Genomic DNA, 24,944 nt, shown 5'->3' with positions numbered 1-24,944 from the left:
CCGGGGGCGCGGGGGCACCGCGGCCGCTCCTCTCTTTCTCTCTGTCCCCCCCCTTTTCGGGGGTTTGGTACCTGCTGAGTCGGTTTAGGGTGGGGGGGGGTGGGGGGGTGGGGGCGCGGGGCCGGTAGCGGGGGGGGGCCACAGACCCCGGGGAGTTGACGTCTGCGGTGGAGACACCGGCGCTTAACTTATTTGCTATTTATTGCGGTTACTTTGGATAATTTAATTTTTTTTCTTTTTTTTTTTTTTTCCTCCTTTTATTTTTTCTGTCTAAATAAAAGTTACAAAAAAAAGAAAAAAAAAAACCAAAAACCTGAACCTTGATGGCTGTGAAGCGTCCCAGGGAGGGGTCGGGAGGGACCCCGGGGATTTGGGGTTGGGTTTCCTCCCCCCCCCCCCCCCCCCCCCCCCCGCCGCCGCGGTGAAGGAAATGGCCACGGTTCCCAGCAGCTTCATCAATAAATCAATTTATTTAAAAGAATATGTTACAATTAATTACACTAAGTGACTTTACCAAACAACCGGAGTGGTTAGCGCTAGCGAACGAGGAACGGCACACCGGGAGCAGACGGAGAGGGGGAGAGGCGTGGTTTGGGTTTGGGTTTTTTTTTTTTTAATGCCTCCTTTTTGCCTTTTTTTTTTTTTTTTTGGTAATTTTTTTTCCTTCACATTTCTGAATCACGAATAAAAAATACAAGCTACCGCAGTGAAAACACCGTTAGAGTTCCCTCGAATAAATTAAAGCGGATGTGTGCGTGGCAGCGCGGGGGGGGGCCCAGCCGGGGGGTGTGCTGGGTGGGGGGGGGCCGAGCCCCCCCGATTATTGCTGAGCCCAGGGGGGGTGGGGGGGGGGGGGCCGCTCCGTGCGATTAAAGCCGGCGGGCGGCCGCGGCGCTTCCTGACCCACTTAGCCGGGCACAGAGCGGCGCTTTCGGTTTCCTTAAGGAAAAAAGAAAAAAAAACAAAAAACCAAAAACCAACAAAAAAACCCCAAACGCAGCGACCTGAAACGCAACGAGCGCCGCTTGCGTCGCGGAGCCCAGGCCAACGGGTTGGGAGCCCCAGGCCCCTCCTCCCCCTGAAATTAAGGACTAAAATTGGTGACGAACCCCGATTCGCACCCTTTGCGTGCCCGGGACTGGCCCGCGGGGCGCCCGAGGACAGCGGCCGAGAAATCCCATTAGCGCAGCGAGCGCTAATTCCCCGCTCGCTGCCTCGCTTCTGCTCTCGTGCCACTGCCCCGCCACGGGGACCACGGGACCAGGAGGGTCCCCGAGCACACGGGGCCCGAGGCGGCCACGCTCGCCCCGGGGGGCTCCTGCCTTTGGGGGGCCCAGGGGCGACGGCGCGCAGCCTCCGGAGGCACCCGGCACCGAGCGACCTCCACGGGGGAACCTCCAGTGGGGGAAAAGCGAAGTCAGAAGCTTGTAAACGTGTCGAGGTCCTTGTGCCAGGAGAGGTATTTCCCTGTAACGTTGCTGTGTTTTGATTTCTTTTTTTTTTTTTTCCTTTTTCTGTTTTTGTTTTTTTTCCCCGCTAAAGTTAGTTTTTAAAAAAAACAACACAATGACTCGGGAGGGGAGATGCGTGTAAAAACGCAAGCTTAAAAAAGGTACTGCCACTGGTATGAAATTTTAAAAGAAATCTATATATGTATATACGTGCACGGCCTTTGTACATATAGCTTTTTCAGTTTGGTTTTTTTTCCTTTTTTTTTTTTTTTTACATACATACATATATATGCCTGAACAGTGCAAATGGACAATGTTTCAGTTTCCAGTTGTAAAAAAACCAGAAGCCCAGTGTCCGTCTTCTGGAACCAGACCCAGGTGGAAAGGAAGAGACAGAACACCCCGGGGCGAGCTCGCGCTGTCCACCACCGCCTTCCCCTTGCCGCCGCCGAGCCTGCCCTTCTCCTAGTTGCTTCAGTCCATAAACATGAAGTTCACAAATGGTATTATTATTAATAATATTTAGTTTAAGGGCTTTAATACAATAACAGAATTTGTAAGTGTTAATTTGGGGGGGGGGGGGGGGAGGAAGGGAGGGGGGGGTTACGTTCTTCCGTGCCAAGGGGCTAAGTGGCCGCGTCCCTCTGCTGTGACCTGACCATCTGAAAGATGTTCTGCAAGAGAAGAGAAAGGAGAGGTCAGGGGCAGCCCCGCAGGACGGCTTCTGGCCCCCACGGCCCCGCCGGGCTCAGCGCCGCGCTCCCGCCCGGCACGGCCCAGGGGCTCCCCGGCCTCCTCCTCCTCCTCTTCCTCGTCTTCCCCCGCTGACCCGCGGAGCTGTGGCTGCAGGGAGCTGCCCGGCACCACCGCGGTGCAGTCGCTGAGCGCAGGGCTGGGGGAGTTCCCCTGCGCCAGCCCCGCGTGCAGGGCAAGGTTTCAGTTTCTGCCTCAAATGCGAGGCCGTGGGGCAGGCGCCGGGCGGGAGGACGCTCGGAGCCCTCGGGGAGTTCCCCCCAGTGGGGACGAGCCGAGGGTTGGGGGGCACCGGGGCCCCACGGGTGCCCGTGGTTGCTGCTGGCGGCGTGGCACCGTGCGGTGTGGGGTGTGCCGGGGAGCCCTGGCCGCGGCACGGCTCCACTCCGGCACCACCAAGCCCCGCCGGGAGCTTGAGCAGAGGAAAGGAGGGCAGGAAGGAGGCCAGGAGCAGCCCCGGGGACGGGACGGATCCCCCTGGAAGCCCGGCTCTCTCCTGGCTCCGCGAGCAGCCCTCCCGCTAGAAAAGGGCCAGAGGCTGCAAGTAACCCAAATTCCGCCTGCACGACTCCGCGCTTCCCCTGGAGCTGACCGAGCCGAGCAGCCCCCAGCAGCTTCGCTGCTGCAGAAGGAGGACGGAGAACGGAGAATTTCCCCCATGGCTCTGCCCCAGGGCACCATCTCCCTCCCCTGCCCGAGCCGCTTGCACCCAACGCGCCCCACTGCCCCCCGCCTGCCCCAGCCTTGCCCTCGGCCCGTCCCGTGGTGGGGCCGGTGCCCAGCGGGAGCCAAGGGCGTCCCTTAAGGGCCCGGCGTGGAAAACGGGGCCGCAAGGGTCGGGCAACGCGCGGCAAGCTCAGCTGGGCGCTCAGCGCTGGGTGACACACGGCAGCTAAGCCTCCAGCCCGCTCTTCCCGAGCGCGCCCCGCGTTGTCAGCCAGCACCTGCGGCTCGGGAGGCGCGTCAGCAACCCACAGAGCACCAAATATATCCATGAAGTATCTGCCGAGTTCCATCAATCTTTTTATTTTACACGAGGGAACGAAAATTAGCCGGTGACCGGTCGGAAACACTCCTGATCTGGAATTAACCCCCCCACCCTGCTCGTGCTGCTCCTGCTGGAGCAGCGAGGGCGGCGGCCGAGCTTCGGGGTGCCGGGGGCAGCAGTGCCCCGCGGTGCTCCCCCACGCCAGGAGCTGCGGCCGAGGCTTCCCGTTACATCAAGCGAGATCATGCAGACGCGTGTGAATCGAACGGGGAGAAAAAACCTTTCCCCCCCTGGCAGGGAAGTCCCGGGGTGCTCAGTGGCGAGGAGCGGCTGACTGAGGGGGGAAGGAAGAGAACGGCCCCGGCCTCCGTTCACCGAGCACCCGCCGGCCGAGGCCGCAGGAAGAGACGTCACGGGCTGCGGGAAGGCGCGATGCCGCGAGCGGGCAGGAAGCAGCGCCAGGCCCGGCGCAGCCCGCAGCCGGTTCCTGCGGCCGCCCGGCTCCGCGCCATCGGCTCGCTGCCACAACTCCTGCGGGGAGCTCGGCCCCCGAGGAAGGCCCCGGGGGTGAGTTTCAGGCAGCACCCCCCCGCCGAGCCCGGCTGTTTCATTCCCGCGGCGTCCCCGGGTTTTGCGGGCAGGGCACCGGGTTTGAAAGGGCAACACGGGAACGCGACCGCGTGCGCGAAGCCTTCACCCCGCTCTTCCTCAAGTGCGCCGGGTGCCCGGGGATCAGAGGGGTTGCCCCCGCGGGAGCGTTATCGCGCAGGATCTGCCCGGCAGTGGAAGCATCGCAGGGGCGGGAGGCTCCCACACCCCCGCCGGCGCTGCGCAGCCCGCGCCGCTCCTTCCCGAGCGGTGACACATCCTGCACCCTCTGCTACAGCTTTCTGCTCAGTCAGAAGGGGCTCTCGCCCTGTTTGATGTCCAACGCTTTCTAGCCAGCACCACGTAACTCCTGCCCACGAGAAGCACCGACCGGAACCGCTGGGGTTAACAGCTTTCTGCCTCGCTGAACGCAACCGCACTTCGGTTCTTACGAGCTCATTAACCTGCAGCTATTTCGGACGCCCGAGCGCGGAGCTAAAACGTGGCGCGGGAGCACGGCAAAGCGATGGGTCCGCAGCCGCCGCCGGCGCTCCGAGTCCCCGCAGAGGAAGCTGCGAGCAGAGGCTTGCAGAGAGGCACCCGCAGAGGCTGCGGCTCCTGGCACGCGTCGCTCCACGAGCGCATCAGAGCAGCGGGTGCCTCCCCGCAGGCCTCCTCCGTGTGTGCCCCACGGCAGAGGTGCCGGGCTAAGAGCCTACGCGAGGACATCCTAGAGACAGGCAGGCAACGCTCCCGGACGCTTCTCGGCGCATCTTGAGGCGATTGGAAGCGTTTAGCTTTGAATCCTGTCCAGCTTGAATGCGAAAGCGGCTGGGCAGAGGGCAGCAGCAGGAGAGGCGCGTTTGCGAGGCGCTACGACACAAGCGGTTTCGCTCCTCACTATTAAAGCAGCGCTGGGAACGGCACGGTCAGTCCCTAAGGGTCCTCGCTCCGTTGCAGAAGAACAAGAGAAAAAACCACACACCACTAGCCCGCGGCTTCCAGGGTAAAGTCTCTGGTCCTTCACAAGGCGAGCGGAGCCAAAGCGTTCGTCCCCGTGCAGCTGCGCCCGTCCCCTCTCCTCCGGGGAGGCGAAGGGAGCCGCCGCTCGCGGCCGGAGCGTCACATCCCGGGGCATCCGGAGACCGGCGGCGTCCAGGAGACGGGCCCCAAACGTTCCTAACGTCAGCAAAGAGGCCTCGAGGCACAAAGCCACCTCTATTCCATCAAAAGCAGCAGTGGGGGGGTTAGTCTGCGGGTTCCCTCCGAGGAGAAGCCACTAGGAAAGGGCACTACGCTAACGGGAGCTGGAGCAGAGGAGCAGGAGACACTACGTCCGCAGCGCAGCAGCCAGGCTGGCTCACAGAGCACAGATGCTGTTTGTTTTCAGCCCAATTACCTTGCTGCACATATTGTCTTTACTGCAGTTCTTGTTATCCTTGTCTGTTGCTTCCTCCTCCACCTTTACAAGGGAAAAAAATAAAAAGGGTATAAATAAAAAAGCAGAGCCGGAGGGGATGGGAGGAGACTGAGCAGCTGCTGCTGCCGGAGCGGCTGGAAGAGCGTCGGGAAGGATCCGGGGCGCCGAGGGCCCGGCTTCTGCTGGGTGACCCAGCCCAGCTCCTGCTCCAGCGCCGAGCGGGCCACTAGGACGCAGCCCCCGGCCCCAGAAGAGGCGCAGGGGCAGCACAGCACCGTCCGCCTGCATGGCAGCGATGCCGCAGCCTCAGCAGGGAAGGAACGGGCCGGCCCCGAGGGCACCGGCCCCACCGACACGGGGAGCTGCGGAGGAGCTCACAACAAGGCAGGCTGCCCCCTCGGGAAGCTTCTGCTCCACGGTCCGAAGCGGCAGCCACGAAGGCTTTGTTCCTCGAGGGACAGAGATGTCACCCCGGCAGGGACGCGGAGCCCAGAGCCCAGTTCCTCGGCTCTGCGGGCGGTGCTGAGCGCCGCCTGCTCCCCGTGCCGAGCCTCACGGCGTAACCACACGGCCCCAGCCGCCTGGCTGCCTCCCGCAGGCTCGGGGCTGCGACAAAGGCGGGGGTCCCGGCTCCGGCGGCCCCCGGCTGTCGCTGCGGGGCTGTTCCCAGCCAGCAGACAGAAGGGCAGAGCTGGGACTCCTCGCCCCTGCCTGCCCGGAGGTCTGCGGTCCCTCGTGAGAGCGTCTGCTCCGACCTCTCAGGCTGAGCCGAGCCACCTTCCACGTTCGCTACAAAACCCCGCTGGCCTCGCGCTCCTCCGTCCACTGCTGCGTCCTCGGGGCAGCACGGCTGCTGAGGCCTGTGCCTGACCCCGCGCTCCCCGCGCGCCCAGCACAGCGCCAGCCCCTGCGCCCTGGCCACGCCGGGACAAGCAGCGGCAGCCCTGCCCTGGGCTGACAGCCGGCAGGTCGGAAACTCCCCCGTGGAGAAGGGAATCGTCCCCGCTCGGGAGCCTCCACAGCGGGCAGATTGTCCTGGAGCCCTCCTTCAGACTTGCCGCGTTTCAGCTCTGATCAGATCAAGGGCAAGGAGAGGCCCCAACCCCCAGCGGCCGCTTCTCTCTGCTCCCGAAAGGGAAGGCGACCTCCCTGGGACGGCAGGAGCCGGGGCACACGCGGCGGCGATGCCGTAGCCACGCGCGAGGTGCTTCCGGCCGCCCTCCGAGCACGCGGAGCGGCCCCCGGGACGACGGCCGCGGGGTGATACCAGCGGCAGCGCGGAGGCTGGCAGACGGAGCAAGGCACTGGAACGTCTCCCTCCCGTGGGAGGAGAGGACAGAGGGAGCGCGGCAGCGGGGACGGAGAGCACGGGGAGGGTGGCAGGGGACACCTCTCAACGGCTTCAGCAGGAGGAGGCTGAGCAGCCGCCTCAGGCTGGGGTTCACAAAAACCCTAACGCCTCCCTGCTCCTCAGCGGCTTTTTGCCGCAGGCTCTCACGACCCTTTCTGAGTAACTCCACAGCCCTCGTGACCCCGCCGCAGGACCTGACCCCGCCGCAGGACCGACGCTTTGCCACCTGCACTCGGCAGCAGGCACCAGGGAGCGACTGGGAACCAAGCAGCTCCCGGAGCTCCTCGCTCGCACACAACACGCGGCGCCCCGCACCCATAGAGCCCGAGCCGCCCCCAAACGCTCCCAGCAGAGCCCCCCCGCTGCTCCAAGCACCCGACTGCTCCCCGCGCAAGCCTTCCTGCTCGGGCTGCGGGTCGGAGCCAGGCAGAATCGGCTGCCGGTAAAAAGCTGCCGTAAGAGGCGAAGCCGTTTCCCCGCAGCGGCGGGTCCTTACCTCCTTCCTCCACTTGAGCTCGCAGAAAACCCGTTCGAAGCACTCGTGCATGTAGTTGAACTGCAAAGAGAAAGCAGGCGTGCCTCAGGCGGCGGCGGCGCAGCACCCATCGCCCTGCCCGTGCTGCCGGCTCCTCCTGGCGGCCGCCTGCCTCCCCGCCGCCGCTCGCTCCGGAGCTGGGCGCTCCCTCCGCTTCCCAGAGGGAAAAACAAGCAGGATGCGACTTCTCCTGCCCGGTCCGTGAGTAACGGGGGCACTTACGTAGGGGGTGAAGATTTTAACCCATCGGGGTTTCTTCTCTCCGCGTGCGTATTCAAAACAAAACGCCATTCCCTCCTCGTCCGTGTCCCACCGCTGCATTTCGTCCCATTCGAACGCTATGACCTGGTTCTGAAGGGAGACAAACCCCGTGAGCCCCGAGCCAGCAGCCCCCGGGCACGGGGAGGTTTAAGGCAGATCAGAAAAAGCAAAGGCACGCACAGGGGGGACGAGGACAGGGGAACGAGGACACCGTGCAGAGGGCAGGGAGATGACGCCCCGTGCTGCCAGCCAGCGGCACTCCCAAGCCCCAGAGCTCCGGGACAAGCCGCTCCCCCTTCCTACGAAGCCGAGGCGGGTGCTGGGACCCCGGGCAGAGCCCTGCTGCGCCCCTCACCTCCAGCTGGCCCTCCTCGGTGCAGGCGTGGAGTTTAAAGTGCTTGATGCTGATGGCCGTGATGACGTGTCCCTTCCGTCGGGAGTCACAGGAGCAGTGGGGGAAGATGATCTCGTTGTAACCCTCGCACGTCCGCAACATGTTCAAGTACTGCAGGGAGAAAGCAGCGCGTGTTGGACAGGGACCCAGCCTCCTCCCACCACCCTCTGCTGCTGCCCCTCGGAACCCCCGGCCAGGAGGGCTGTGCTGGCGAGGGAAGGGGACCCTCTGCCCGAGGGGGGAGGCACCCCGGAGGAAGAGGACGGATCCTTGAGCCTCGTGCTCCAGGCAGGGCCCGGCGTAACACGGGGCGGGCAGGGGACGAGCTGCTTTGGCTTCACAGCTTTCTGGGACACCGACGTCCCCGGCTGCACCGGGGCCCTGCGGTGCCTGAGACACGGTGGCCAGGCTTTCTGGGGAGCCTTTGGTCGTCAGAAAGCCCGGGGGAGCAGCAGAAACAAAAGCACCATGGGACGAGCCACGTGGGGGAAGCGTCTATTTACTGACCCTTACCAGTAGTTAATAATTAAGAAGTTTTTTGAACACGTTTCTTGGCTTAGCGCTTCAGGTGACCCTGCTGGGGTTCACGCCAACGCAGCCCCCCAGGAGGGGCCTGAGAGCAAAGGGGCTCTGAGCAGGACCCCGAGCAGGACCCCGAGCAGGACCCCGAGCCATCCCTCTACGGGCGCAGCCAGCACCAGCCGGGGCGCAGAGCTGGGGAAAGGGCAGCCCACGTTCAGCCGGTACCTGCAGCCCCAAGCACCCCAGCGAGTTATTTACAAGTCAGATTCTTCTGCTTCTTGATCTTCGAGCCAAGCTTGCGTCTGGCGGCTGAGCTCGGGGCACCCCTCTGCTCCCCCACACGTAAGGCAGGCAGGCTCATCGAGTCACACCAAGCCCCCAGGCGCTCGCTGGGCAAAGCGATAAGAGGCAGAAAATCTGTCGGCCAGACAGACAGCGAGATCTGGCACGGGATTTGCAATCTGGGAAGACTTCTGCCAGGCAAAAAAGAACCTAAGAGACGGGGGCAGGGGACACAGCGAGCAGCACTGCGAGCAGAGCAGTGCCCGTGCCTCTCGGCCAGCCCAGTGCTGCCACCTGAGGCGGTCTGAGGCAGAAAACGCCCTTTGCCTCTCTCCATTACTGGGAACAGCTGCTCCCGAAGGGCTGCGGATGGAGGACCGCTACACCTCATCTCTCAGCGCTGGCAGTAACACGCCAGTTTGATCTCTGCCTTGTTTGGAGCCCAGTCAATACGTGGCCGTGCCAAGGACAAGCCGCCGATCGAGCTCGCCGGGCGCGAGGGGCGGTTTTGGTTCGGGCAGCAGCAGACCCGTGGGGACGGCCCAGCCCCACGCCTGGCACTGCTGCACGCCTGCAACCGTGCCGATGCCTCTGTGCCAAGCCCACGCTCCCACAGCTCTCCGGGGTTATTGCTTTCCAAGGAAAGATGTTTTTCGAGGCTGGATCTATCTCCTTTCCAGACACGGCGTTGCACGGCACTTGCCGGAGGAAGCAAACAAGACAGGTAGGACAACTCACCATGACCATCTTTCTCTGCTCACACAGCTTCTGTAACTGGTAGGACTTCTCCTCTGCTTTGATGTAGCCTTTCTTGACATCATCGACAGCCTTAAACAGAAAAAGGGAAAGAACACCCAGGAGGTCAGGCCCCAGGACCTCCCCGCAGTGCTTCGCCTTCCCCAGCTGGCCCCGCGCCGCCCCAGCTCGCAGCCCCCGCAGTCCATCGTGCACCCAGCGAGGGCCGGGCTTGGCGACTCCGAGCCTCTGCCTGCCTCGGGCAGCGCACAGATGCCTGGGTCTAGAAGGGCTCTGGGAGAACATCCCCTGGATGGATCTGCAAACGCCGGTACTGGGAATCCTGCCTCTGCCTTTGGGCATCGTCCGGTACAACCCTTCCACTGCAGGCACGCAGAGCCGCCTCCAGCAGAGCAGCACAGGCTTTTCTTTTACCCACCGCACTGCTGGAGGGCAGTGCTGGCATGCAAAAGCAGCTTCACTCTTCGGGACTGAGCAGGTACCCGGCCCTGCCTTTAGCTCCCCAGCTGCACACTGCTCAGCCAGGACCCCTGCCCTCGCACAAAGCAGCTCATAAAGCTGCCAGCCAGTCTAGGGGACCGCTGAGCTTGGTAACAGCGTTTGTGTCAGAGGCTGGTACTTGCCCAGTTGGAAGTGTTGGGACCGCATTTTTGGTGGTTGAGACAGAGCAGGATTTATCTCGCTCAACTGTGCGATATCTACCTCTGAGCTTCTCATCCTAGACCGGCTTTACACAGAGCATGGCTCTTCTCAGGCTCACTTCATCCCAGAGCATCTGCACGAAAGGGGGCGAGTGAAAGCACAGGCAGAAACGTTCCCTGTCCTCAGGGGGAGCAGGGAGAAGCCCCCAGCTGGTCACTGACAGCGTGCGGAGCTGAGGAACACGGAACCTGCCCACGGAGCGCAGCCCCGCAGGCCCCCTCCAGCTCGCCCCGGGAGGCAGCCTGCAGCACCTCCCGCTCCGATCACGCCGTGGCCACCAGCTCACCGCAGAGCTGCCGACTCACCCAGCCACCGACCCGCGCTCCTCAAAGCTGCCCGAGCAGGGCCAGCCCTCGAGTTCCCGCTCTGCTGCCGGGACACCAAGGGACAGCGGCGCCTGGAGTCGTTCTGGGAGCCAGGCGCTTGGCTACCAGCAGGCGTTGGCTTACCTCCAGCAAGAAGTCACAGCTCCTGCCCAAGGAGCTCGTGGGCACCTACCTGATGGAAGAAGTAGGTGACCGCCAAGTCATTGTCGTTGAGAAGAACCTCCTCCTCTGTAGTGAAGAGCCATTTCCGGATGGTCAGGCATGTTCCTGGCACTGCCGAGGTGTAGTTCTGCACGTAGAGTTTGTGGGGGAATTCGTTGGGCGCCAGCTTGCGCACTGGAAGAAGCACAGGACACCGAGGTCAGCTTGGTTCGGGACCTGCTTCTGTGGTGCTGCACCCCAGGGCTCCCTCGCAACGGGCCCCGGCACACGAAGAGGAATTAATTCCCGGGAGATCGAACTCCTCCCGGCTGATGGGGGAGGACGCGGGTGCTGCCCCGCTGCCGCCCATCCGGCCAGGCAGGACACGAGCTGGGGACAACCCACCGAGTGTGCTCCTCAGGGGCCATCGCAGCAGCCCGCTGTCGCCCTCGGCTGAGCACAGGGAGGACCACCCTGCCCAAGGCCACAGAATCAGGGAATGTCTTGGGTTGGGAGGGACCTGTCGGAGCTCAAGGAGAGTTTGGACACTCTGAGACGCGGTTTGATTGCCTCTTAGAGCTGGACTGCCTCTAACAGGCCCCTGTCCTCCTGGTGCTGGGGTCCCAGAGCTGGGCACAGGGCTCCAGGCGGGGTCTCAGGGAGCAGAGCAGAGGGCACGATCCCCTGGCACTGGTGCAGGGCACCGCGATGCGTGGCGCTGCCCCCACACTGTGACTTGCTGCTCAAGGCCATCTCCAGTTCCCCGAGGGAGCGTTTTGGGCCTAAGTTTCCATTTCCCTGCGGCTTCCTAGGAAGGGCCCCTTCTCAGCACGGCGGGCTGAAGCAGCCTGCTGCCGCGAGTCCTGCCTGCACCGCCCCTGTCAATGCTCACTGCGCTCCGAGCTGCTGCTGCTTTCCTTCACCGTGATGGATTTTCACAGGGGAGCGCGGCACGTCTCCTTCGTCAGGCAGGGTACGGTCACTGTCTTACCGCAGCCAGAGCTAACAGCTTCCAGGGAAGTTAAATGGAGCGCATCCAGACAGGAATAAATGGGGATGCACACGGCGAGCGTCCAGAACGCGCAGGCCGTAAAGGTTAACTGGAGGTTTTCCTGTTCTGTGCAGTCTGAGAGGGACAGCACTCAGAGGAACGAGGCACCAACAGCACCAGCCAGGGCCTGGCAGCCTGAACGCTCCCCGTGGGACTGCGCCAGCACGTGGCAGCCTCCCACCTCCTGCTCCAGGCTCCCTGCACGGCCCAGCTCAGCATTCGAGTACAACCCCAGCCTGCCTTCTGAGCTGGGTTGTTTTAGGAGGGCTTCAGGAAGGCAGAAGTTGCCCCTGCCACCTGGCCAGAATTTTGCAAGTGTGAGGCGCAGTCCTAGAAATCTCCCCCTAAAACTGCACAGCTTGCAGTAACTACAGGGTGAGTCTGAGGCAGGCAGAGCTGACGACCCAGAAATGAAGGCACCCAGCCGGGAAGGAGACATGCACTTGGCTCAAAAGGCAGCGCAGGAACAAGCCCAAACCACTCCACCCGCTCAGCGGCGCGGCCTGGGCAGTTTGGACACTCCAGGTTCAGCGAAGCTGGGGGGAGCCGAGACCAGGCAGAGAGCTCAGCACGTGCCGAGCTGGGAGGACGGCGATTCACAAAGTGCCAAAAGAGTCGCCCAGAATCCCGCAGCTGGGCCTCAAATACCCCCAGCATTCAGAGGCTGAAGGACAGACGTGTCAGCTCGCAGCACGCATCCCCTCCGGGCCAGGACATCACGCCACCTCTACGTGTGCGCAGACTAAACCCAATTTCCTCTGCAGCCCCTCTGCTCCGCACCGAGACGCCTTTGGTGCCCCCTCTCCAGGCAGCCACGTTTCAGTGCCGCTGGCCGCTATCTCTGCTCGCTGGGCCCTTTGAACTGCAGTAAAACGCATCTCTCGGTTAACAAGAAGCTCGTCTCCTTGAACTGCTTAAGAACTGGGAAGTCAAGCAGCAGCAGAAAAAGCCATCAAACTTTGAGGGCTCCTCATTATCAGAATCTGCTGTGCCTGCCCGATTCCTCCCAGGGGCTCCTGACTTTGCGAGCACAGATAAGGCCTCAATGAGTGCCACCAGGCTCTGCTAGCACTGCCGAGCTCCTTCCTCAGCTGCCTGTGGGCACCAAAGGGAATAAAAGACTTACCAAAGGAGTGATTGATCACTTCGAACAAGGCGAAGTAGTTTGCGGTAATACTGTCCATTCCAACTTTAGCAGCCACAGCCTAGAGCAACCAGAGGGGAAAACGGAGTGAGCAAAGCAGGAGCCAACACCCGGCAGTCCCTGTGCAGGGCAAGGCCAGCGCCGTGCAGGTTATTCCAAGTATTCATTAACCCGAGGCGTTAGTCATCAAGGAAAGCCTGAATGTTATTCTTCCTGTAAAATCAGAGCTTTTCTTTAGCAAGGGCCCAGACTCGCGTGCTTTTGCCTTCCTGTAAACCGCTCCAGACTGTAACTGCCCCCACTGCTGACAATTAGGTCATCTGTTCTTCCGACGCCTCTGGTTTCAGTTCCTGATGGAAGAGCACACCTCCCCGAGGAGCTGGCTCCACCACCACTTCAGCCCTGCATGCTAATACCGCAGCCACATCCCACAGACCTCGGCGGAGGCGACGCGAACTTCAGTAGGTCGTGTCCCAAGTGCCTGAAGGCACCACGGCTCTCCTGAAGGCACCACGGCCCTGCTCCAGCGGCAGGATTCTGCTGTGCAAAGCAGGAGCTCCCGCGGTCCTGCTCTTTTGCAACCCTTCAGCTCCCTCGCTTGCAGCAGCACTCTGAGTTCCCCTTTTAATTACAGTCTGCCCCCATCACCTTATTCCCCCTACTTCACCGACAACTTCCATTTTTTCTCCAGCAGCGCTGGCTGAAGTCAGTTGTTCTTCACCTTCCACTCCAAGCAGCGGGCCTTCAGGCCACCTGCAAACCTGGAACCTGCCCAGACCGTTCCCCAAGGGTTGCTCCCTTCCTTCACGTCCAGCTCGCTGTCCTGCCGCGCAGCCACAGAGACGCGTGCTGGACGCAGACAGCTCTTGGATCCAGCTCCTCCGCTGCAGCCACAACACACGACCTGCCTAGTGCTTCGAGCCATCCGCCAGCTTTAAGATACTATCAGTGGAAATTAATTCAGCGAATTAACTCCGTCCTTGCAGCCAAGACTGCCAAAGAAAATGCTGCTTCAGCACGGCGTGAGGTTGGAGCTCTCCAGCATTCCTGTCCTCTGCTAAGCAGCACTAATGCCTACCCGCGCTCGAGAGGAGCCGAGAACCCAGCGGGCACCTCTGGGGTCTTGGTCCATGCCTGAATCACATTAACCTTCCAGTCAGGGGAAACAAACCAACCAGAACAACACAACAAGAAGTAGCTCACCTGGTACACCTGATCTGTAGTGCTGTTCTTTTTGACTCTGACCGTCACTGTTGTTATATCTGGTAACGCTACCCTGAGCTCCACGTCTGAGACACCATTGTAATTCTGAAGAAAGGAAAAAAGAGGATAGAAATCAGCAGAGGCCATCAGACGTGGCCGCAGGGGCTGGGAATCGCCGCTCCCAGCTGCGGCCCCTGCAGCACAGGCCCCAGCTTCGGCCCCGAGCTGAGCCCAGGGTCCCGCGCGTGCCCTGAGCAGATGCCCCCGCTCGCTCCCACGAGCTGAGCCCTGAGCTCCACGACTGTTCACTGAGCTCCAGGAGTGCAGTGGGGGGATTTTCTGAGCTCCACGGACCACGCCTGGTGCTGGCTAACTAACGTGGTCACTCGTGCACCGTCACACCTAGCAGCCAGCTGCTCTGCACGCCTCAGGAATCTGCTTCCAGGCTGCGCGGGGGAAATTCTGCAAGGAGGAAGACGTGAGCTCTGCTTCGAGGCAGGAAGCCAAGCAAACTGCTCCGGACCACGACGGGTAGGATTTTCCAGTCGTGGCTTTGTCAGTGAGGAGCGAGAGAAAGCTTTGAGACAGAGCAACTGAATGCACCACGGAAAAGTTGGGAAAAGAGCAATGGCCAGAGGGCAAACAGCAGCTTTGCTGCTGCGGGCAACCCAAACCTGGGCAGAAGCAAGTCAGACGAGCTGGTATTTAAAGTGCCTGTTGCCTTTCTGCCCAGCAGCTGCCGAACACCAGCAGCTCACACGCAGAACTACCGGGGCTGCCACCAGCAGCAGGAACCAGCGGGCACGCTGCTGCGGGGCCAGGGAGGCCCAGGGCAGGCAGCGAGGCCTCGCACCCAGTTCTGGTCCTCCAAGAGTGGCATCGGAGCCGTTCCCAGCTGCTGCTACGAGAAGAGGCTTCCTACGAGCAACAACAGGCTGGCAGCGAACCGCAGCCTTGGTTTCCTGCTCCGGCTTTCGATTTGACCAGCTGAGGCTTTGGCGGGGAGCATCCTCGCGCTCGGATCCAGCCTCCCCACGCCTCCATACCAGGGGAGGCCGAGTTTCAGCGCTGTGGCCGCGTGCCTACCTCGTCCGACTCCGACAGGAACTCTTGCATGATGTCGCTCTCGCCGATGACGCGTATCGAGCACACTGCGGGACAGAGAGCACGGGTCACTGCCTTGTCCCGGGGCGAGGGGGGCCAAAGGCTGGCAGAGGTGGCGGGGTAGGAGCACCCGCCTGTCCCGCAGGCTGTGGGAAGCAAGGGAGGCACGGGGAGCCAGGCAAAGCCTCCCGACACGAGTGCTTTGCAGGCTGCACCAGGGGTGCTGGCACGAGGGCCGATACGCCCCGAATCCCCCCCGACAGCGAGCGACAAGCGTGCAGCGGCGCCGAGTAACTCGCTACTGAGATAATCCCCGGGGGGAAACGCAGGCTGCGGGCACGCGGCCAACAGGAGGCTCCGACTACACTGAGAAGTGGGCAAGGATTTCATAAATGCGTTACTCCAGAGGGAACGAAGCTGTTTGGGAACTCGGGCCAGGTTCAGTAAATAACCCGGGACAAAACTGTACGAGGCTGCAGCCCCCGTGCAAGCAGCCTGCCGCCTCCTCCGGCCGGGATGAAGGCGAAGGAGCAGGGCTGGGACAGCAGCGGGTGGGGGAACCTGCCCCGGGCCACACCGGTGGGGCCGAGGGGCTTCGTTCCCAGGAGCTGGGTACGGGCAAGCCTGAGCTCAGCACGGCCCCCAAACCCAACCCAGCTACATACGAGCTTCTTTCCCTGGCCGACAAACGAATGCCCGCGGAGCTCGAGCTTTCAGGGAGCCCAGGGAAGGACAGGCCCCGAGGACTCGCTTCCTGCTGGCGAGGAAGGTGGCGTGCGGCCGCACGGCTGCCCGGGCGCTGCGCCCGGCCCCGTACCTTTCTCCAGGTACTCCTCCAGCCCTCGCCGCCGGGCATCCAGCTGCTGCTCCGACAGGGAGAACGGCCACTTCCCCGGGAGCCGCGGGAAGGTGAAGTTGGCGAATTCCCGTTTCAGGTTCTGGTGCAGGATGGCGAACTCGCGGTACCGCTTGGAGCAGAGCTGGCGGCCCGCCATGTAAACGTTGTACACCTGCAGGGAGCAGAGGAGAGGCTGGCTGGGGCGCGGAAAGCTTTCCGACCTCAAACCCGCGCGGCGCCGCCTCCCCGGAGCTGCAGGCAGCACGGAGCAGCCCCCTCCCGCCCCCGGGGAGCACGGCCCCGCCGCTGCTCACCACAAACTTCTCGCCGTTCTGCTCCACGTGCTTGTAGGTGGGGATGGAGATGGGCACAGCCTGCTTTTCCGTGTAGTCGTAGAACGACTGCCCCAAAGAGTCATCGCTGGGGTCGAGGTTATCGGCCTCGTGGGGAGGCACCGACAGCACCGTCAGGATCAGCTCCTTCTCCCCAGCGCGGATCAGGTCCACCACCTGTTTGTGGGTCGCTCCTTCAACGTTCACCCCGTTCCTGTGAGAGAGGGCAGAAAAGCCATAAGCGAGGCTGGGGGGACAGCAGAGCTCTCAAACCACGCCAGGAGCAGCCCAGGAACCCATCACGTAACTGCTTCCCTCGAAAATCCGCCAGCTGAAGGTAACTGACACTTCCACGGCTTCAGATCTCTTCCCACAATGGGTTACAGAAGCTAAAGAGGAGCAAAAAAAAACCCGAAAAAAAAAAAAACAAACAAAAAAAAAACCAACCCACTTAGTTCCCGTGTTAAAATTCTGCAAGTTCTGCTCCAGTGGCGGCGGGTTTTGCAGCTCAGCTCTGCCTGCACAGCACCAGGAGGGCGAGCGCTGCTCTGGGTTACGCTGCTCCAACTTCTCCTGCTGGCGGTTTCTCGGGTTAGTGGTTACCGAGTTGTGTTTGATGGCTTCGGGCACAGATAAAGCACTGCATGGCACGTCCGCTCCCGGAACGTGAGCCTTCTTCTCTCAGCTCAAGGGAAACACACGAGGTGACCACAGAACTGAGGAACAACACTGAACGCATAACTCGTGCTGCTCTGCTAGGGCAAAAGCCATCTCCTACCCTCCGCAGCCCCAAAACGTAAGGTAGATTTCCAAAAACCTGCGCTGAAGCTTCCGGATGAACAAGAATGAGAACGGAGGCTCGGGCGCTTGGAGGGCGAGGGTAAGAGATTTCAGAGGCTGCTGCTCCCCGCTGCCGAGACGAGCACCCGCGAGCCCATCGGCGCGGTGCCAGGGGAGATGCGATCTCTCGAGTTGCTCCTCGACAGGCCCGGGAGCGCTGCCGCAACGAGTACGGGCTTCCAGCTCCTGCACTGCTCCAGCCTGACTGCGAGAGCTTGTCCAGCGATGCCCCGAGGCCCACGGAAGCCCTGAGACACGGGGGCAGCTCCGAGCGCTCCTGCCCCTCCTGCTCGCCCCGAAGCTGCCGGCAGCGACCCGCCGCCCGGCTCTCGCTCGGCCCAGAGACGGCGAGCTCGGAGAGACGCCGCTCTGAAATCCAGCCCGAGGTCCGGAGAGAGCTGCAAGGCTCTCTTCCAAATCTGGAAAAGGACAAGCCTGCTTTTCTTTCTGATAAGGGATAAATTTAGTAGCGAGCCTCCAGAAACTTGCGGTGTCTCCGTACGGGAGCTCGGCACCTGAAACATCCCCTGCACAAACAGCCCCAGGCTGGGCTTTGCCACGGCGCTGCCCTCGGGGGGCAGCCGGGGCACCCCTGGGTGACGACGGCTCAGGTCCCCCCCCAAGCCCACCCGCAAAGCTGCCCAGGGCTCCAACGTGTGCCAATGCCCCCCCCCCAATCCTCATTTACACCACGGAGGGGCTCCACCGGGACTCGTGGCACAGCCCCTGCCCCGCGCTGCTGCCCGCGGCCACTGCCCGGAGCTCCGGAGGGACGCCGAGGGAAGGCGCCCGCGCCCCCCCAGCCGTGTCGCCTCCCCACGGAGCCATCCTGCGAGCCAGCGAGCCACCCCAGCTCGCCTCAAATCAAGTGTGAGATTTAATTTCAAGCCCTAGCACGGGAATGAAAGAGAACAGCTCTCGCCGCTCCGCATCGATCGCTTTTATTGAGCTTTTACTTACAAGAACCGCCCTGGAAAGATCCGATCTCAACTTCCAGACCTGGGTGAGAGAACCCAGGCTCAGGACCAAGTTCAGAAAGCCCCAAGCAGCGTCTGCGAGGCAGGCAGAGCGCCTGCACCGCGCCAGGCGTTGGACAGGCCTGGACATCGACCACAGCCACCAGCCCAGCTGGACGGCGCGCCGCCCGTGCGGGCATGAACCTGCCAGCATGCCACGGGGGGGCCGCGCTTCTCCCAGGACGTCTGCGGGGCTTTTCTCTTCCAGCTTCTGCTTCTGGTTGGATTTTTTTTAAATTTTTATTTGTGCCTGTTCCCCTTCCCGGGCCCTCAGCCCGCCCCAGGAGGGCCGCCGGCCGGCTGCCCCCCGCCAGCCACACCGGGAGCAGGCCCGCGGGGTCCTCCCCCCCGCGAGGGACGCGCCGCACACGCAGCCCCAAGCAAGGCCGGCGAGATTTCGGCAGCTCTCGAAGAGCAGCTTCCTTCGGAGGATTCGCTCCTCCGAGCCACGTGCCGCCAGAGCAGGAACGCGAGCTTCTGCCGCCTTCCACCGCAGGGCGCGCCGCCTGCCCTCGGCGCCCCTCTTCCTCCTCGCCACCGGCGGCCTTGCAGGAGAGTCCGAAGCGATCCCGGGGCACGACGGCACCGCCTGGCCCTCGGGCACCCCGAAAGGGGAGTCTTCCCCCACCGCTGCCCCGTGGGGGCACCCCCAGCCCCTCGCCACCACCAGCAGCGAGAGGCCACCTCTGTGCACGGGCCTCTGGCCGCCGGGGGAGCGACCCCGCAGGCGTGGAGCGGGGCCAGCCGCCGGCGGGCTCCACGCGCTCGCCCCTCGGGGCCTGCCGGTGCTCGGGGGAGCCAAGCGGCGGTGTCACAGCAGTCACGCCGTGCGTGACGCGGGGCTTGTGCCCGGTGCGGAGACGCACGCCGGGGGGCAGAGCAGAGCGGTGTTTGCTCACCTTAAGGAGCTTAAAAGCCTTTACGAAACCGGGTTTGTGAAGTGCAAGGGCAGAGAGTGAGCGGCCGCAGGCCGGCTTGGCACCCCGGCTGGAAGGCGGACGGCCACGCAAGCTCCCAGCAAGAGCAGAAGTGCCGAGGAGCTGGACATGGGGACGCTGCGGGTCCCCTCCGACTCGGGACATCGTGTGACCCTCGGGATATTCCTTGCGTGACCTCGGGATATTCTGCGGCAAGCACCAGGAGCCCCCGAGGACGAGGCGTGCGTTTGACAACGCAGCGCTCCCCAGCACACCGGCGCTAAGGAGCGGGCTCCTAAGAGCCAGAAGCAAATTTCACTTCTCCCATTTGTACCCTGAGTGACTCATTTTCTGTGAAGACTTCTTAAAAATTTCCCAACTGCCTGTCAAGGGAAGACAAGGAAATTTACCGCAGAAAGCCTGCAAGACGCTTCCTTGAGATTAAGACCGCAGCCTGCCTTTGTGCTTTGCTGAGCCCAAACCGCCCAGCCAACAAACCACCCAAGGAAAGCTCGAGTGACCTCCGAGGCAGGAGCCTCACCCTTCTGCGTGAACATTTCCAGCCGCCCCACGGCAGCAGCAGGGCACCAAGGCAAGGCATGGGCCAGACCCTGGCTCCACAGCTCCCTGGCAAAGCAAACCCGGCCTAACCCCAGGCGCAGCGGCGCTGCTGAGGGCTAAGCCCAGAAGATGCAGCACCCGGCCCTCACCAGGTCGGCTGCGGGAGGGATTTACGCGCAGCGCCAGGACCACGGCAGCGGGGAAGGATCACTCCCTGCTCCGGGAAGGGCTGACGAGGGAGGACCGGCACTGAGGATGAGCCCGGAGCCAAGGGCAGCCGCCACGTGGCCAGCAGCCTCCTCGGGAGAGGCCCTGGAAGCGAAGATGAACGGCTAAAGGGCTTACGGGACACGGTGGCGTGGGGCAGCTTCTCCAGGCTCCCGCAACGGGCGCTTCGGCACCCCGATCCCTCTCCCTTCGGAGGCCGTTCCGCCAGCTCAGCACCAAACCCCGGCCCCCTGGGGTTTGTCACAGCTGAGGCTCCTCTGCGGGACGTCCCCGGGGCCATCCACGCCGAGCAGCCTCCGCGGCGGTCCCCGCTCCAGCTCCGCGCTCCAACCCCACGGTCACGTCCTTCCCCCCAGAGGGGACGAGAAACGGCCTTGAGTGCTCCAAGCCTCGGCCCCGATCAGCGGGGGGAGCGCGCTCGGCACCGCAGGGAGCCGGACAGCCAGGCGAAGCCTCCCATAAGCCCCCGGCGGGGCTCAGCTCCCAGGGCACATCCTGCCACGGCGCTCAGCAGCGCCCTACGCAGCATTTCCCCATCCCTTACCAGAAGGGAAGCCAACCTTCCCCAAACAGCTGCGAAATCCAGACCCAGCATTAGCCCAAACAGATAAAAAAAAAAACAGGCAGAAACTGTGAAGTGCAGCTCCCGCGACCTCTCCTACGTCCCCGGCAGAGGCTGGGATCGTTACCATTTCCACACACGCCTCTTACGACATTTTAAGGAAGTTTTGACGTCCCTGGGCATATTTCCACGCTCTGCTCCGGCAGACAGCACACCTGTCGTTTGCCGGCTCCGATTACGAGAGCACCGACTCCTCGTAAATGAACACTGCTGAAACACCCTGAAAGAAGACAAGGAACGTGAATATTTCAGAAGGTTAAAACCTAAATATTACTCAAAGGAAAGCAAGTATTGACCTGATAGGTAGTCTTGCTGAAAAAGGACAAACATTTTGGACGCTTCAGAAGCCAGACCTGCGCCAAGCCCCTTCTGGAGATGCGGGTACCAGCAGCCGGCTTCCAGCCTGCCCGGCACCAGCTCCGGAACACAGGACCTAGGTCGAGGCCTCCGCGGTTTCTCTGTCCTGGATCCAGCGCGAAAGCCGTGCTGAGAGGGCCGAGCTCGGCGGGCAGGCAGCTCACGGCGAGCCCCAGGGACAGCTTCGGGAGCCCCTCGCCTCCCGAGCAGCCCCGCGGTCCGCAGGGCTTGCTGCTGCTGACAACGTTTCACTCTGCAAGCACGGACCCCGGCGAGGGGAAACCCTCCTGTCCTACGGACGGCGCCCTTAGGGTCTGTCCAAAATTGCTGGGACCGGCGAACAAGGAGGGGACACGACGTGCGGGAAAGGCACCGCAGGACGCCGGGCCCTGCACCAGCTGTCCCTGCGGGGCAGCCGCTGCCACCCCACTGCTCCTGCTCCGGTCCTTATCGCGGGTCCTTATCCCACACAGGCTCTTGCTGCAGAGAGGCTTCCAGCAGCGGCGGCGGGGAAACGACCTGCGAGGCCGCGGGCAGCTCCGCGTGGCCGCACCGCCACATCGCTCGCCGCTCGGGGGCACGAGCTGAGGCGTCACGCGCCGCTTCAGTCCGCAGGAAAAGGAGAGAGGTTTGCTGAGCCGTGTGGTTGGTGACACCGGCAGCCCCGCAGGCTCGGGCCGGGCTCACCTGCCGACCCTTTTACAAGGCGGTTTGCTGGCGACGCGCCCTGCGTGCGAGCAGCAGAACGCCGCGAGCAAGCAGCAGGAGCAGCCGCCGCCTCCTTTTTACGGTCAGTCCCGTGCTTCCCCACGGCGCAACCAGCTCCGAGGCAACACACGAGGTCAGACTTTGGACCACGAAGAGATAAAGGTTCTGGCCCCTGCGGGATGGAGCCGGTCCACGTGAGGAGCGCGGAGGGAGCGCGTGCCCTCACGCCGGCAGAGCCCCACGAGGCTCGGTGTCGGGTCTCCCCGTGACCCACAGACAGGCGCAACCCTCGCCCCTTGAGAAAGGGTCCGCGGGCTGACGACGTGCCGGGGGGTCAAGTGGGAAAGCGGGGGGAGCCCGTCCGCACAACGCCCAAACCACCCCGAGCGGTGCCAGCGGGGCCCCGCCGCCGATCACGCTGCTCCCGGGGCTGCTGGCGCGGGAGGACGGGGCCTGGCTGCGGCCACACGCGGGTCGGGGCTCTGAGAACAACGGCCCTTCGTTACCCGCTCAGTTACGGCCCTTCGTTACCCGCTCAGTTACGGCCCTTCGTTACCCGCTCAGTTATCGCCAGCCAGCTCCCCTGCAAACAGAGTTAACGCCAGCGCGATTTTCCCTCCCTCCCGTCAGGATTAGCGATGATTGTCATCCAGGGTGATAATCAAGAGCTAAATTAGCTTCCATTGTCTGTCTCCAATGCCCTCAACACCCACAAACACACAAGGAGCTAAGAAGATTAGAGAGCGCACCGGAGTTATGTTGCAAAACCAGCCTCTGAAAGCGAGCGGGCTGAGCTACGCGCTGGATACAGGAGCGCGATACAGCGAAGGATGGCAAGGGAGGACTGCAACGAGCGCAGGGACCCGAAAACCCTCGGGACAAAACCCGAAACCTCCTCTGGTCACGGGCCAGGGCTGTGGAGCAGCTCGCACCCCGCCTGGCCGCCCCACGGGGAAAACCACGCTCAGGTGGCTGCTGCAGCTGCAGGGCCGGGGCCCGGTGAGGAGCCAGCCACCGCAGCCGCCCGCCACGGAGCTCTCGTCGCTCCGCTCCCGCTCCAAAAGCCCTCACCCGCGCCCGTTTGCTCGGAGCCAGTGCCCTGTGCAGACCCCCCCAGCCCCACGCCCGCTGCTCGGTGCCCAAACTCCAGACGAGAGCCGGGGGCTGCCGAGCAGGACGCACGGACGCTCCGGGACAGAGCTCCCGGGAACGCCACCCCCGGCACCGCGCAGGGTGCCGCTGCGCGACGGAAGGAAAAACTGAGCTATTTTGGGAGGCCGTTTTATTGTTTCCTGCTCCAGCTCACAGCCGTGCTCAGATTTCTTTGCAGGAGCTGGGTTTTAATAGGTCTGGGAGGGTTAACGCCTGCACCAAACGGGACCAGCGTCATGTGAGACCTTTAGGGCCGGCGGGCTGATGTACGCGGCTGGGTGAATGAGCCTGGCAGAGGGCCGAGGCCGTCTCACGGCGCTACGAGGAGACACGCGGGCAAATTAGGAAGCGGCTTCTCCCTGGAGAGGGGCAGGGAGGAAATCCCCGCTCCTCCGACCGCTGCTCCCTGCCCGAGATGTCCGGACGCCGGTGCCGCAGGCTGCGAGCGGACCTCGGTCGCTGCCTCAGCTCCTCCAGCCGCTGCCGAAGCTCAGACCGAGCCTCCCACCTGCACAAGTCCTGACCTCGCGCTGGCCGGGAAGCCAGGACCGAGCCCTGGCTCCTCGGCACCCTCCTCTTGGCTCACACGCAGCACCGTGAGCGCTTCCCCCGCCGAGGATTTCAGCTCGGCGCCTTGCAACGCACACAAACATTCCCCTCGGTCAACAAACGCCGCTCTCGAGCAGGTCCTCCAGGTGCAGAACTCACCCCGGGCACTTCTCCTGCGCGGGAAATCAAAGCGAGAAGCGTTCGGGTCCCACGGGAGAGAGCCCGAGCCGAGCACCACGCCTGCGGCGGGGCACGGCCGCGGAGTTTGGGCTCCGTGGGCCCAGGCACCGCCGCTGCCCTTCACACGCTGCGGCCCGCAAAGACCGGCAGCGAAGCATTCCTGCTGCTGCGAAACCCCTGTAATTAATTAGTAATTGAACTTCACCGGCCCAGCCCGAGGTACAGCCGCGCAGGGACCCGGAGGCAGCACGCAGCTCGCGGCACGCAGAGCCAGCCCGAGGAATCGCACGGCGACAGGGAGCAGAACCCCGACGGGCCGGGGCGCACCTGATGCCAGCCCGCGAAGTTTGGGGCGTTTTGGGGGGAAAAAAAGGAGCGGTTTCCCCAAGCTGACGCGTTCCCAGGAGAGGTGTCGGTCCCGGACAGCTGGGACCCCACGAAGAGCCTACGGCCCCGCCAGCCCCAGCTTCCTCCTGCAGAGCCGCACGGCTCCACGGGCTGGGGGGACGGACCCCAGCCCCAGCCCCAGCCCCACGGGGCCTCATCCTGCTCCCGGGCGGGCCCCCAGGTGCTCTCTCTGCCCCCCCCCAGTCCACCGCAGCGCTCGCCCCCTCGCTCCCCAAGCACCTCCCGTTTCCGTCCCTTCCCCTGCTCTCCCCCAGGACGCAGCCCCTGCCCCCAGCCCCTGTCCCCGTCCCTGCCCCCCCAGGGCTCTCGGTTCCTCCGCGCGCAGCCGTGACCCCACGGGGAGGAGAATTTGGGGCCGGGGCTCCCACGGACGCTTCCTCCCAAGGGGTCCCACCGCGAAGCCCCCCGGGCTCACGGCAGCTCCAGGACAGCTCGGGCCGCTCCAGCCCCGGGGATCCCTGGGGGGACGGACGGCCCCGAGGCCTCGGCGCTGCCTGGGAACGGGCCCCGCGCCCCCCCCCGTGTGCCCCGCACCGCCCCCCCCGCGCAGAGCGGCTCCTTTGGGGGGCTGCGACCCCCCCCCCCGCCCCTACTTAGGGTCCCCCCAAACCTCCGCTGCCGAGGAGGCGGGGGCCGTGCCCCTGCCCCCCCGCGGGGGGGGGGCTCCCGAAGCCCCCGGGGACGGGAGAGGCTGGCGGAGCCCCCCCAAAATGCACCCCCCCCCCCAGCAAACCCCCTCCCCCCGTGCGGGGACACCGGGCAGGGGCGCGGCGGGGCCCGAAGCCCCCCGGTGGGGCCCCCCCCGGCCTCCGTGCGGGGAAACGGCCCCGGCCCGGCCCCCCCCCCCGCCCCCCGGCCCCCCCCCCAGCGGCGGCCCCCCCGTACTCACACCTCCAGGATGCGGTCGCCCTTGCGGACCCCGGCGCGGTCGGCGGCCCCGCCGCCCAGCACGGCGCTGACGTGCTGCAGCGGCGCGTACAGCTCGCCGTTGATGCTCCGCAGCTGGCCGCCCTCGCTCACTTGGCCGCGCACGTTGAAGCCGTAGCCGGACTCGGACTTGACGATGCGCACCACCCGCGGCCCCCCCGGCCCCCCCGGCGCCCCCTCGCCGCCGCCGTTCCGCTGCGGCCCCGCCGCCGAGCGCGGCAGCCCCTCGCCCTCCTCGTCCGCCATCTTGGCGAGCAGCGCCCGGCCGGCCCGTCACGCGCCCGCCGCGCCGGCCACCGTACGGAGCCGCCCGCCGCGGGGGGTGCTGGGAAGCGTA

At 63.9% G+C, this 24,944-nt stretch overlaps 1 protein-coding gene across 2 annotated transcripts; it reads right to left on the bottom strand.

Moving 5' to 3' along the window:
• Positions 1 to 451: 451 nt before the first annotated feature.
• SNX27 (sorting nexin 27) lies at positions 452 to 24,883 on the bottom strand. Of its 2 annotated transcripts, XM_080570011.1 has the most exons (13): positions 24,570 to 24,883; positions 16,125 to 16,356; positions 15,790 to 15,982; positions 14,955 to 15,019; positions 13,869 to 13,973; positions 12,648 to 12,726; positions 10,502 to 10,665; positions 9,284 to 9,373; positions 7,703 to 7,852; positions 7,309 to 7,437; positions 7,048 to 7,107; positions 5,180 to 5,242; positions 452 to 2,125 (listed from the first exon to the last, which is right to left on the bottom strand). In XM_080570011.1, exons 1-13 carry the CDS (start codon positions 24,851 to 24,853, stop codon positions 2,078 to 2,080), a joined length of 1,662 nt encoding a protein of 553 aa, XP_080426137.1. In that variant the 5' UTR covers positions 24,854 to 24,883; the 3' UTR covers positions 452 to 2,077. The 2 variants fall into 2 exon arrangements, with proteins under 2 accessions (XP_080426137.1, XP_080426138.1); XM_080570012.1 differs by lacking the exon at positions 5,180 to 5,242 and having other exon boundaries at positions 24,570 to 24,881.
• Between the last annotated feature and the right edge of the window lie 61 nt (positions 24,884 to 24,944).

This window comes from Anser brachyrhynchus (genome assembly GCF_964034855.1).
Source record: "Anser brachyrhynchus genome assembly, chromosome: 28".
Lineage (NCBI taxonomy): Eukaryota > Metazoa > Chordata > Aves > Anseriformes > Anatidae > Anser > Anser brachyrhynchus.
This window is presented reverse-complemented; position numbering and strand designations above follow the sequence as displayed.

Bases quoted from the DNA above. Each gene is read 5' to 3' on its own strand.
- SNX27 (XM_080570011.1), bottom strand. From the start codon at position 24,853: ATGGCGGACGAGGAGGGCGAGGGGCTGCCGCGCTCGGCGGCGGGGCCG. The intron at 15,983-16,124 runs GTGAGCAGCGGC...TGCTCCCTGCAG, and splicing joins AGAACGGCGAGAAGTTTGTG to GTGTACAACGTTTACATGGC. The intron at 5,243-7,047 runs GTAAGGACCCGC...TCCCTTGTAAAG, and splicing joins AGCTCAAGTGGAGGAAGGAG to GTGGAGGAGGAAGCAACAGA.